We start from the raw sequence: 14,319 nt of genomic DNA on the forward strand, positions 1-14,319 counted from the left end.
GCAGTATGCAAATTTAACGGCCATCTTTGTTGGTTTAATTTGCATACTCTTCTGATTGGCTGATGGGCATAGCGAAGGTACGATCAATTAGCATCTTTTTCTATTATTAGGTAAGATGGGAAATGGTGATGTAACCACGAAATGACGTAGAGTCCGACGTAACCCGAGGGCTGTCTGTACTGTCATAAACAAAAACGTTTCATTAAATCCATTTAGACTGCCCGTAGAGAATTTACATCCTGACAGTTTTTTCTTGTGTTCATCCTTTGCCTTTGTGTTAAAGTGCCACAGAGCCCAGGTGTATTCTTGTTAGATTTTTGTTTCAATTGTGGTTCTTGTTCACGTTGCTAAAAATTTTATTTCCAAGTTTTTCCCTCTTCCCAGTTCTAGATTTTTCAAATAAGGAAAATTTTGAGCAGTTTTTTCTCATGTCACATCAAAACCCAAACAGGCTTTAAAATAACTAGGATATCAAAAGACTAATCAAAGTGAGGTAATGGTTCAGGATTATTGCTTCTTTACAGTTTCTTATGTAAATTATGTAGCATTTAGAAAGATTTCTTGTACTTTATTTTATCTAGCACCGTGTTTCTGTTTTGATTTTTATTGAAAACATGTTTATAACTAGATTTTTAGTCCATGATATTTGAGATTAAGCTTAAATCTGTAATAATGCTCATATGCATTCAGATCATTGAACATGTAACTTTAATACCTTTCTGTATAGAATTCTGGTAAGTAATTGGAATCCTATATAATAAAAGGCTAATATGCAAATCAACCGAACTGTGGAATGACTGGTCGCTATGTCGCACACTGACCACCAGGGGGCAGATGCTCAATGTAGGAGCTGCCCCCTGGTGGTCAGTGCGCTCCCACAGGGGGAGCGCTGCTCAGCCAGAAGCCGGGCTCACGGCTGGCGAGCACAGCAGCGGTAGGAGCCTCTCCCGCCTCCGCAGCAGTGCTAAGGATGTCCGACTGACGGCTTAGTCCCGCTCCCTGGGCCTAAGCCGGCAGTCAGACATCCCCCGAGGGCTCCCAGACTGCAAGAGGGCACAGGCTGAGCTGAGGGAGCCCCCCAGAGTGCACAAATTTCATGCACCGGGCCTTTAGTACATAAATAAAAAGCAATCCAGAGATGGTTTCTGGATGCAGAAATTAAGATAATTACATTGTAGATGAAAGGAAGACTTCAGAATTCACATGAAATTTTGTGTGTATCACTTAATGTATAACTAAAGGAGAGATTCCTCTCCCCCCCCCCATAGGTTAATAAATACAGGTTTTCAGGCATACAACTAAGAAAATATATCTTCAGTAACACAAACATTTGTCTGTGAAATGGGGACTTAAATTATGATTATGGGTCTTTCACAGTAGTTGTTTGTAAGTATCACTCAATTCCTTATGATTCTTTATTCCTCTAAACTGATTGATGCTGCCTTAATTGATCTCTTTTTGATATTATATTCTAGTGCATTTAAAAACAACAAAAACTTATCTAGTTGGAATGGGTCAGAAAGAGGCATCTTTAGTAACTCAGTTTGGGGAAGTCTCATACATAAAACTGAATTTTATCTATTGCTGTTATTGATAACTAGAGGCCTGGTGCATGAATTTATGTACAGGTTGGGTCTGGCCGGCCCGCCCCGATGGGGCCCAGTCACGGGGAGGGGATGCAGGAGGTTGGCCAGCCAGCCCCACCCCTGATCAGGGTGAGGGGAGGGATCGGGGGTGGGACCGGCCAGTGGGAGGGGCCATCCCACAACTGGGCCGGTTGGCTGGCCGCAGTTCCCGTCATAGCGATCGGTTTTTCTGGTTGTTCCAGTCATTCCGGTGTTCCGGTTGCTTGGCTTTTAAATATATATAGAGATAATGTTCTATTTATTGAGGACTATATACCTCTGTGTGACAGCCACTATATGCCACTACATGCCAGGCATGATAGCACCTTCTTTATTTAAACCTCCCAGTATCTTGAGTATTTTATGTTTTATAAGATGAGGGAATGGTTAGGTAAAGTTACTTGCTTAAGGTCACATAGCTAAAATGTGGCAGGGCTATAATTTGTATTTTTAACTATGAAGCTCAGGTCCTTTGTGATGTCATGATGTTTGATAAGCAGAGTTTTAATATTTATTCTTCATGTGACCGTATGTTACTGCTTCCCCACTTCACTACCTGGAAAAACAGTATATTCTACAAAAATAAAAGGCATTTACTCATTTTTCTGTTTTTGGAACTTGTGATAATACAACTGAATTTGTCTTTTAAATTGTGCACAGGCACATATACTTGCTAATTGTAGGATGTTCATGTATATTTTTATTTATTTCCTCCAAATAGGAACCACACATTGGAGGACAAGGAATGCTGGGAGCTGGCCTGTCATTTGAACAATTGAAACAGCTGCAGCGATTTGATCCATCTGTTGTGCCATTACAGGACATGGACATTGATTCTCTCAAAGAGGCCAGAGTAGAAGACATGATTTGGCTGGCAAATAAGGATTGTATAGGTTTTTTTATTGCAAAATTTGTAAAATGCAAAAGTATACAGGAGAAGGATCCTTAGAAATGAAAATTACAAACATTTGCTCTGTTGTGTGTGTGTTTTAATTTAAAGATCAATCTGTTGTTCGGCCAAGTGATTGATGGCATAGTTGCTAAGGAATCAGAAAAGGCTGCCAGCTGTTTCACCAGTGATCAGGAGACACTGAGGAAGTAATGGATGGGGGAGGGGGAGGGATATGAGATTATATTTGTAATTTTAGAATAATTTTCCCTTTTGGATTTAGCAGAGTACAAAGAAAAGGAAATGCCTATAGATGTCTGAAACGTTTATTTGGAGTCATATGTTTTAATTTGTAAAGAATGCAAGTAATTTTTAATAGCAATCAATGAATCTCACAAGGAAAAAAATTAGCAATATTTAATTTGGTTATAAAGTATATTATTTTTCATTCCTGAGTTCCTAAGTAAGTAGTTTCTTAAGAATTCAGGGCATAGGAGGTATGACATTTACCATGTGCTGATTACTGAGCTGAATATTTTACCTCTTTCTCTACTTACTATCCTAATAAAAGAGTAATATGTAAATTAACTGTCACTCCAAAACAAAGATGGAGGCGCCCATAGTGGCCAGGACGGGACACTGGTGGCATCGCCCTGACAACGCAAGCCCCGCATCTGCGCCCCGGCAGGGGAGGGGAGGGGCCTTGGGCCGGAGGCTGGGGCGAGGGATGTTGGCATCATTACAGGCCGGGCTGAGGGACCCACCCTTCACCCTGTGCACGAATTTCGTGCACCGGGCCTCTAGTTTGATAAATAAACCCTCTTTCAAATGAAGTCTGGATGTCTTGTAAATAAGAATCTGTCTTTACTGTTTACTTTTCCCCCTCCCCCATGATTTAAACTAAAAAGTAAAATGAATCTTTTCTTTACTTTGTAGATTAAAAAGATGAGAATATTCCACAATGTCAGTACCTTTTATCATTTGTTGGAATACATACTGTAATAGTTAATGAAGACGTGATTGGTGAGGAAGAGAAAGCCAACTTCTGACAACTAGGAACTGGCCTGGCACTTACAGGAAGGTCTTGGTGTTCTCCTATTGGACATAATTTCACAGAACACCAACATCAGGCAAGACTATTTTGACTATGACACCTCAATACACAAAAAGACCACTTCAAAATCAAATCTGAATTTAGGTAAAAGCAAGAACATCATCTAAACCAGCCCCACCGGCCAGCCCCAGTGGTCCACGGAGCACTGGTTGTCTGTGAGGTCCAAAAGGTTGGTGACTGCTGATCTAAACCACAAAAGTGATCAGTCATCCCCTATAGTGGCCAATGTAAGTGATTGTTTTTAAAAAAATAATGATAAACTTATTCTTGCTTCATCCTACCTGTTTTTTAGATGAGATATATTTAAACAGCCTTAGTTTAAAGGCTGTCATATACAGTTATATATATGTTTTTGTTAACACTTATCAAATCATCCCCAAATTCCTGAGCCTTGGGCATATAAGTGGACAGTTGGAAACAATTGCCTAATAGTTTCTTTCCCCCTGCCATAGGTTTGTTAGGAATGTCTCATAACTATTAACACCCATCAAGATTGCAAGGCCTCCTGGATCAGGTAAGACCTTTCATTGGCCTCATCTTTGAAGAAGCCTTTCTTGAATACCCTTCCCTGAGTTTGAGATAGTCATTTGTCTTTCTGTACCCCTAGGGCCCGTATTTACTGCTGTTGTGGCACTTTGAGAATACTCTAGTTTTCTAGGCATGCTCCTAACTACCACCTTCACACTTGGGAAGATCCTGGAGGCAGGGACCCTGTGTTTTCTGTCACTGCTTCTGAGCAGGTCCCCAACAGATGCTTATTAAATGAGGGGAAAAATATTTCAAGCTCCAAAGATTCAAATATCTGACCGACTTCTTTACATCCCTCATTCTGCCTTATATCCAAAAGATGTCATTTGACTAAAGAGAAATAGTGTTTACCTGTGGCCCTTCCATTTCTAGGACTCAGCACACCTCTAAATTTTAAATATATTTTGTTTTAATCCACAAAATCCATTTTTTCTCATGTTCTCTACAAAGCCTTATGTGTTAAGCTGGAATGAAAATGGTAGCAGCAAATATGTAAATTTTGGTTAGTATTGATAAATAGCAAAATATAAGCAATGCGGGCAAAATAGAAGATAAATATTTGCATATCGAAAACAGGACAAATAAATTGTTAAAAATATTTCCTTTAACATACACATTTTCAGTGGTTTCTTTCCTTCAAAAATAAAGCAAATTGAAAAATGGAACACATTCAATCTTAAAAGGACAAATAAACAAGAAAAAATACAATGAAAAGGAAAAAATCAGGAAAATGTGGAAGAAATTGATATATTATCTTTTAACCTACTTAGTGTTGACATATCTGTGAAACAGAAAAAGCATTTTAATTCAACAGTGAGTACATTTTACTTTAAAACCCTGTATCACAGTTTAAATAGCAAAGAGAAGTACAAATAGTTAAAAATATAATTTAGCCGAAATGAAACAACTGATCCAAAACCATGTAGTTATCTTTTTCCTCTAACAGTGTGACTTAAAGTTTCAATAAGATCAGAATATCTGAGACTAGCAGCATTACCTCATTGAGCAAACCGACAAGGATGAGGAATTAAATTTGTCATCAAAATAGATCTTCATTTAAAAATGAAGGAATAATAAAATTCAAAGTCTGAATTGCTGCACATGTAGAATTAAGGTGGAGGAGAATTATTATTAATTATTAAGGATAATTATTTTGCTGTGCTCATATCTTAAAAGGTCCTTTACCTACATTATGCTATTATTTTATCAGACATCATGGGAAGGTCACTAAAGTAACATCAGTGATTGGCATTGTCCCAAGGAAAATGCTCCACAAGTGGGAAGTGTTGAATATTTAACATATTCTCAACTGTAAGAATCATTCCTCAGATCACAATTGATGCTACTAATAATAAACAGTGCAGAAGCCAGCTCTTTATTTGCTTTAGATGAATTTCTTTAAGTCAGGTTTGTTGAACAGTTCAGTGTAGCTGACAGCAAATGTTTAACAGGAATGCAGAGCAGACCATGTTAAAAATGTGGCATTGTCCCACAGTACAATATGACTAAGACACCCTACATTTAGCAGCACCTTTTTGTAACAGTAACTTATACGAGCAGTAGAGAAAGAGCATAGTAAAAACTGAAATGGGTTTGACAAAAAAACAGAGTAGAACTATTAAGAACATTTCCAGCATTTTCTAGGTAGACTACAAAAATCATGATTCTACAACTAAGTTAAGGTTAAGCTTTTGCTCTGTGAAAAGACTATAATTTTATATTCCACAAGTCAGTAAATATCCCATTGTCTGGGATTATTTCTCCATTTACAAATTTAGTACATACTGTTTACAGATATGTTCACTATACAGTTTTCATGTATAGATGCTCTTATGTCAAATCCTGCAATATAGTTTTTGAGAAATACTCTGATTTGGACTAACATATTTCACAATAAAGTTTAAAAAAACAACCAAAACCTAAGAATCCAGGTATAGAATTTTAAAAATGGAATCCATTAGCATGACTTTTTGAAAGGGATTAATGGTAGCAGCAGGTTAGATACATACCAGTTATACTTCAAGAATTTAAATATTCTAAAGTTATTATTGGGATGAAATTATGTGTAGCAAAGAATGAGGCTGGTGATCAGCTGCATCTTACCATGATGGAAAGTTTACCAGAAATATTTTATAAAAGTAATCTTAATTGGGATATGGTTTTCCAATGATGTGACTACTTTGCATCAATTTATATATTATCACTACAGTTTTTGTAGTCAATAAATAAATTCATTTCAACAATACAGAGCTAATTAACAAATACACTGATTCTGAGGGAAATGTTTCATATTAGCTGATAGAACACTATATATGTAGCTCATTTTAAAAACTGAGTTTCCTTGGGTGTAGGGAAAGTAAGGAGCTCAATGCGAAACATTTTACTTATAAAGGTCCGATGATATTTGGCAAGAACCTGGAATAATAAAAGAAGCAAAATAAAAATAGATTAACTTACTTAACAAAATCATAATTATATAACGTACAAATCTGAAGTCAGGCAATTATAGAGAGGCACTCTCCAGGGACAAATTTCAGGTACTAGTACACCGAATACTGTCTTATGGTCCAGTCATAACTGGACAAAATGTACACTTAGGAGACATGGAGGTTTTAGCCTTAACATGACAACCACATTGTGAGCTGCTCACAGCAGCATCATTGAGATAGTATCTTCTAGTTTCCCCTTCATAGATGTCTGATGTAGGAAAATGCTCTGACCATTTGTTCACTTCAAGTCACCCCGTTTGCCCTGATTACTTCTGAAGAGCAGAAACTTTGGTTATAAGAAGCACTTCTAGGTTTTGACAGACAATGAAACTCTTTGAGTTTGTGGTGGGGACGGAATGATAGGTATACTGGGAGATAACAGAACAATAAGCAGGGTTAGAAAAGGAAGTGGGAGAAGTTAGAAAAATTTATTTTCCCACAAAATAATTCTACAAGCTGTGTAAACGTTTCTTACTATAACAAATACTCGAACACACACAGATTGTACATTTCCAGTGGGACACTCACAGTTAGAAGTTGCCTGTATTTTTTGCTCTGTAGGAGCAAATACAAGGAGCCAACAGAATGCTTTCCCAGTCACCTTTGGCAGCATGCTCCCTGCCTGCTCAACGGATCATTACAGCGTCATGCAGCACAATTCAGCTCAAAGCCAGGTGGGTAGGATTCTAGATACCAGTCTCTAGTTTCCTTATTAGTCTTTTGCATTCAGATTCATCTTAACCAACCACACGCACATACTCTTACACACAGACGCACACATGCGTGCATACAGAGTTCCGGCTTGTAGACTTCAGTGCAGTGACATGAGACATGAGCTACTAAGAATGTGTGTCACAATCAGTGTGAGCTGCATGGATTAGAACAACCTTTGGAGTTTGGTTATATTTATCATAATTTATGGTCAAAATTATAAACTTACAGGGATGGTAAAACATTCAGAAATTAAACCTTTTCAAGTCAAGCAATCACACGTATTTACAGTATGTACAGACTTTCTACTAGAATGGAGATAGGTGCCTACACAATGTTATTACAAATTTCCTGAATGTGGGCAATTCTAGTCCCTGTACTTCATAAAGCAAATCTGCTGACTTGGCATTAAGACTAAAATAGTGTCATCAAACTGATATATATATATTATATATAATTATCATAAGAAGGTGTTCGCAGAAATAACATTTACAAACTGTCTATACAGTACACAGTACTAGTACATAGAAAATATATTCTAACTTTATGATCCCCTTTGTATAAGGCAAGACTGAATCTGTCCCCAAATTTAGTCAGCCAGAGGTACAAGCAAGAAACAGTGGTCCATGGATGAATGAATATGCACATCAGGTGCCTACATTTTAAAAATCTGGAGACTCAAGAAATTCCACTTTTTATCTGAGCTGATTCTGGCTTGCTGGAGATGTCAACTACATTTTTTAAAACATCCACCACATTTCTTAAAATACTAATGCCCCCTGGATGGCAACAATTTGTTCAAGTGGCAGCTACCCCAAACAGTTTTTGAAAAGTCCAGTACACAACCAGAGGACTGCAGCCGTACCAGGCAAATTTATATAGCACTTAGAAAAGAAAAAAAGTATAATACTCTGTCATACTATTGCTATTTAAGCAACAGCAATACAAAATATACAAGACAGATCACATATGATTGCAATGTCGACCCCAAAGATTTAGATTGAGGTTGCTGTTAGACTTAAAAAAATCCAAAAACACAAACGGACCAAAGTTATTGGCGGATGTAAACATCCCTGTTCCACTCCCCAGCCTCATTCCTTTTTTTGGATATTCCTTCTCCATCCTTGTCACAGTAGCGATCCTTGGATTTATGACGACTTCGTTGTTTGTTGCATTCGTTGTGGTCCTGCTCTCGATCCAGGTCCCTGGGCCGGTGCCGAGACTCCCTGTGCCTGTGCTCACCACTGCCGTGGGGCTCCTCTCTGTGGTTGTGGTCACGGTGTGGGGCATAGTGGTCCACATGCTCATGGGAGTAATCTTCCTTCGGCTCCACGTAGGCAGAGTCTCGACTGTCCTGGGTTTCTGAGTCAAATGTCTCCTGCCTGGAGAGGCCTCGGTGTGTCCCACTGCGATGGTTGTGGTGCGGGGCTGAGGAGGAAGGCCGGTGCTGGGATTTCCTGGCTGGTTCCAGGCAGGGTTCTTCTTCAGCTTGGGGGGCAGAGCGGGCGAGAGCAGAGCGGTCAGTCCTCTGATCGCCTTGAGAACCCTGGTGTCGAAGGGAGAAAACAGGCATCAACCTTGGTCAAGACTCTTGAGTCTTGTAGAGCAAACTTTAAAAGAGTTCAGGGGTCCTCAGACTTTTTAAACAGGGGGCCAGTTCACTGTCCCTCAGACCGTTGGAGGGCTGGACTATAGTTAGACCTGGAAGATGATTTCATTGGTGACTTCTGTGGGCTCCTGGAGAGTTCTGTTCTTCTGATGACCCAACAAGATAGATATTCTAAGTCAGGGGTCCTGAAACTTTTTAAACAGGGGGCCAGTTCACTGTCCCTCAGACCGTTGGAGGGCCGGACTATAGTTTAAAAAAAAACTATGAACAAATTCCTATGCACACTGCACATATCTTATTTTGAAGTAAAAAAACAAAACGGGAACAAATACAATATTTGTATTTGCATGTGGCCCGCGGGCCGTAGTTTGAGGACTCCTGGTCAAGAGTGTTAGGAACTAAGGCATCACAAAGCAAGTCTATTCAAGTTTACTTCCTTTTAAGGATCTAAAATGCTGAAATGAAATCTCACCTTGCTAAGTTACCTAATTCTTTTAATGATGTCTAGTGGCATTTCTAAGGTCTGTACTATATCATATTGGACTTTGGCAATTTGTAAGTGCCTAGAACAGTACACAGAGTAACCTTTTTATTTAAATGATTAAATGAGGGAGGGCATTTTATATGATCTTTTGCGGTTTAAATACAGATACAGGTCCCCAAGATTTTTCTACACATGGGTATATACTTAACTACCTCCATTTGAATACATGCAGGAAGATTAAAATGCCTTAGGATGTTGGGTTTGGCTTACGGTAAGGATTAAGGAGATAAAATATGAAATATAAAATATTAAATGGCACGTACTATGAGACAAGCACTATTTTAGCAGTCACATTAATTAATGTTATTAATGCAATAACCCTGGGATAGGTTGCCAATAATTTCCTGAGGCATCTCAGAAAGAGCAGATAAGGAACTATTCACGGTTATGTGCTGTATAGAAAGTTCTTCTGTCCCTGTCCTAACATGTAGCAGAGAGTTCTAAAGTCTGTACATCTTCATAGTATATTGTGTTTACCCTGCTTTTCTTAGCTACACCACTTACACTGAGGATGTCTAAATGACTCAGTGTCTCAGTTTGGAGAGAGCCACTCCACTGGCACAAGCACTGCACTGCACTGGGTATCTGGGCTTGGACCCCAGCACTGTGACCTTAGGCAGCCTGGCTTCTCAACAAAGACGGTAAAGAACTCCTCTCACCTGTGAATTAGAGGCTGGAGTGGGGCTCACAGGCAGCGCTGAAGTGGCTAAAGTGCGGCTAAGGAGAGGGTTGGGGAGATTGCTGCTGGGCGGGTGGGTAGCCTTCCAGTAGGCCTCCAGGTAGTCGGCAAGGTGCTCACAAGCATCCTCGAGCTGGTTCTCATCCAAGATCACATCAAACAGCTCCTGCAGAGGCAAACGTGTCAGAGAGCACACTTACACCAGCCCAGTACTGGCTCATAAAAGGAGGGAGGGAGGGGCTCAGGAGCGGCACTGCTTTGTATGTGCTGTGGCTTATGTGCTCCTTTCCCTTTTCCATCCGCTGACTGTCCTGCTTAGTCAGATCATGTCATTGTTTAGAATACTGGATGCTTAACCAGCGGCAATGACCAGGAAGTGAACAGGATAATAGGAGTTGTTAAGGGCATGATGGAAAAGTTGTCTGTCAGTAGTGAAAACAGGAATTGATACTGTGGTAGAAAGAGATAAAAAGAAAACAATACAATATGAATAGTACAGGAAGAAGCCTGTTTTGACATAGACTGAAAAGTTTAACCCTGAAAATTAATGAGGCAAGATTAGGACATGAAGTTTGGCAGAAGAAACTGAAACCACTGATGATTTGACATGGCCCAAACTTCAAAAAGTGCTTATCATAAATTTTAACATGCTCCAAGCAATCAAAATGGATATAGTCCTAATTTTTGGAGCTTCTGAAATACTTGCATTTAAAAAACAACAACCTAAAAGCCATCTGTAGTTCCCTGGCAGGGTATGTAGAGCATGAATTAGAAGTAGGACTGTATTCAGATGTCAGAATCTGGGTGACTGTTTAGACATTTGTTTTTACACTGTCTTAAATCAACTTCTCAGAGAGCTATTGAAGAGGCAGCAAGTCAATCCCTAAGGGTAGTAGGATTAACCCCAAATAGTTCTATCTTATAGACCAAGTTTTTGAAGTTACCATCTTGTTCATTTAAGATACAAATGAGGTGTTTATTTACAAAGCGAGGTGACCACAGAACTTGCCATAGCTTTTTGTAAGCCATGATTGGGGCAAGTGTTCATGGCAGGAAGTAGGACAGTTCACTTCTTTGGAATGATGCTCACTGCTAAGTGGCGAGGATTCTTACCCCCAACAGGCATGTAACCGTCTGCTTTTTGTTTTTTAATGCAATGCCAGGTCTGATCTCTTCATCTGGATTATAGTGTATATAGAGAGGACTTACTGGAGGACACTGAGACAGTTTATCAGCTGCTACCATCTGGACATTGAGGTGTTTAGCTTGAGATTTTCCTCGGGATTTTATTAACCTTTGTAAAACCTGTAAAAGATAAGATTTTTAAACAGAAGGATATTTGCACTCAGATCAGTGACAAGATTCACCACTCACTCCTTTCTCTGGGACTTTTATATATATAGTACAAATGGCTTATAATAAATTGAGCTATGAAGATTTCTGCAAAATTGATATGTTCACATAACTCTTCAGAGCTTATTCTGAGTCCCTTTTCAAGGCTAGCAGTTATCAAACTTTTTGTCTCATGACCCCTTTGTTTTAAACAGTTCTTGAGAAACCCAAAAAGTTTTTTTTTAATTGATTTCAGAGAGGAAGGGAGAGGGAGAGAGATAGAAACATCAATGATGAGAGAATCATTGATGGGCTGCCTCCTGCATACCCCCTACTGAGGATCGAGCCTGCAACCCGAGCATATGCCTTTGACAGGAATCGAACCCAGGACCCTTCAGGCCACAGGCTGATGCTCTATCCTCTGAGTCAAACGGACTAAGGCCAACATGTATTTCTTTATGTGAACTACTAGAGGTCCGGTGCATGGATTTGTGCACCGGTGGGGTCCCTCAGCCTGGCCTACGGACATCCCCCAAAGGGTCCTGAATTGCGAGAGGGCACAGGCCAGGCCGAGGGACCCCACCATGCACGATCAGGGCCAGGGAGAGACTGCAGGAGGGCTCCAGGGCACGTCCAGCCGTCTCGCCCAGTCCCCATCGGCTGGACCCCAGCAGCAAGCTAACCTACTGGTCGGAGCATATGTGTGAAGAAAATCCAGCCTTCTAAAAATGTGTAGTTGGGATAAGGAATATTTTAGTAGCCTTTTCAGATAATTGTGGATATTCCTTGTAGTGTGGAAACAACACTAGTTTCTTAGTGACTAGTTGCTATGTGAAACATGAAACAATATCAATGAACTTTTCTTGTTCTGTTACATAAATTCCATTGGCCTATCTTGGAATTTGAATGGGTCTTTAGCATGCATAATTTGTAGCATCATTCATTGATCATTTGGCAAATAATGGTTCACTGAGTTCTTCAGATCTTCCAAATGTCAACACACTTCATTATACAAGATTAAAACCTATGTGTTAATATTATTGATCTCATTAGAAAAGTCTTTATCTATCGGGAAGTTGCCAAGCTCTCAAAGGTGGATACAAGTTTTCTAAAACTCGACTTTTTCTTTGAAACTTTGAGTTTTATCATTGGTAACAAAGGCTATTAGCTGTTTCCTTGATGTGATACCAAAGTCTGAGTAAGTATAGCCTGTCAGTTTTTCTTTCATATAAAAATGGTATTCCATGAAGAAAGTGGCTAGTTAGTTCACAACTCAAATAATCATACCCATGCGTGTCCTCAAGATAACTAACCTACTTGGGTATATGCAGTTCTTGTGTACTTCCTATTTCATTACTCAGAATATTTAATAAAATTAAGTGAAACTGGTTATTTGGATTTATTTATTTATTTATTTATTTAATTAATTAAAACTGACTGCTAGTACTGTCTGGTACCAGAATCTTGACTCATGCTTAGACACATGCAATTTTACCTACCATTGCTTTTGCACCATTATCAAAAGTGTGAAAAGGGTGAATGGTGTTTAGTATTATGGAAATAGTTTTGGCCTCGTGAACGCTCTGAAAGTGTCTTAGGACCCCCAGGGGTTCTACCACACTTTGAGAATCATCTGTGCTAAGCCATGAAACTAATAATCATGCTTGGCCTCTTATCAATCTTAAAAATGGACAAACATCTCTTCAAACTCTCTATGATGGATAAAGACGTAGCCTGTTGTAACTGCAAAACAACAAACAAACTGGGATTATAGAGCAAACAGCAAGCCTACTTACCTTAGGAGAAGAAATCTTTACATAAACTATAATAGGGGCCAAAGAGGTTTTACTGAGTTGAGCTGGATGATTAATAGTGTCCGCATCAAGGACTACCAGTTGCAATGTTCTTGCAAGTTCAAAAATCCTTTCTATTTCACTCTGAACTTCCGCTGTAAAGGTTAAGCAGAGATCGATTACTTCAAGTACAATATTTTTAGAGCAAATCGAGATAAAGTAAAATGGTACATGATTTCTTCAACAGGAAGGTATGTAGGTCAGCCATTAGGTTAATGTTTATAGGCAGTAGAGCTGATAAAAGCCTTTTCTTCATAACACCTTACAAATTTAGGGAATTCCTCTCTCAATCGGCTATAACATTTACTTCCAGTATTAATACTATTTCTGAGAGTCAATATTTTTGGCTCCCTCTGCTGACTTATTTTTTGTGCTGCAAAACTCCACTCTGGGAAATCATTTCATAAAACTGTTGTACAGTAGAAACTTAAGGGATAACTTTTATGTGTGGTTCTGACCACTTTACACTAGCAACCATCACCAGCTTTCCTCTCACTGCATGGGCTTATCTGTGTTTATCACCTATTGTATGCTTTCTGGATATGATGGAGCCTACATATTTTTTTTCCCTTGGGGGGCGGTGGGGCCTACATATTTTTATTAGCAACCTAAAATACAATGTACACGAGGGGAGACATTATGAGTCTCTATAACAAACTTGTCTAGAAACACACTAATCATATATTCCACCAACTAACTAATGGTCCTGTAACATTCAGGTTTAAAAGGGCAGTTATCTGTTAGAGGCAGCACTACACAAATATGAGTTATAAAACATACAGTTATAAAACATCCCTCTGATCCCTCCGGGGATGTCCACCTGCCGTGGGAAAACTTATCAAACATATAAAAATCTACTTGAACACCAAAAAAATTTCACTCAGTTCATCTACTTCTTCATGATCTCCCAGAATCTAAAACAGGACTATCCAGTAGAATTTTCTGT

The 14,319-nt window shown here is 39.2% G+C and overlaps 2 protein-coding genes across 9 annotated transcripts in view; one reads left to right on the plus strand and one right to left on the minus strand.

Moving 5' to 3' along the window:
* NSUN6 (NOP2/Sun domain family, member 6) overlaps window positions 1–3,347 on the plus strand; it is a 60,085-nt gene extending 56,738 nt beyond the window's left edge. For all 3 annotated transcript variants that reach the window (XM_005868439.2, XM_005868437.2, XM_014541391.1), the window contains one exon: window positions 2,347–3,347. In XM_005868439.2, coding sequence (XP_005868501.1) covers window positions 2,347–2,574 — 228 coding nt within the window. In that variant the 3' untranslated portion in view covers window positions 2,575–3,347. The remainder of the gene's footprint in view (window positions 1–2,346) is intronic.
* Window positions 3,348–7,054: 3,707 nt separating this feature from the next.
* The window catches only part of CACNB2 (calcium channel, voltage-dependent, beta 2 subunit), a 359,528-nt gene continuing 352,263 nt past the window's right edge, over window positions 7,055–14,319 (minus strand). For all 6 annotated transcript variants that reach the window (XM_014541388.1, XM_014541390.1, XM_005868441.2 and 3 more), the window contains 4 exons: window positions 13,317–13,468; window positions 11,398–11,493; window positions 10,169–10,354; window positions 7,055–8,902 (listed from right to left, as the gene is read on the minus strand). In XM_014541388.1, the coding sequence (XP_014396874.1) occupies window positions 8,408–8,902; window positions 10,169–10,354; window positions 11,398–11,493; window positions 13,317–13,468 (929 nt within the window). In that variant the 3' untranslated portion in view covers window positions 7,055–8,407. The remainder of the gene's footprint in view (window positions 8,903–10,168; window positions 10,355–11,397; window positions 11,494–13,316; window positions 13,469–14,319) is intronic.

Source organism: Myotis brandtii, unplaced genomic scaffold (genome assembly GCF_000412655.1).
Source record: "Myotis brandtii unplaced genomic scaffold, ASM41265v1 scaffold269, whole genome shotgun sequence".
Classification (NCBI taxonomy): Eukaryota; Metazoa; Chordata; class Mammalia; order Chiroptera; family Vespertilionidae; genus Myotis; species Myotis brandtii.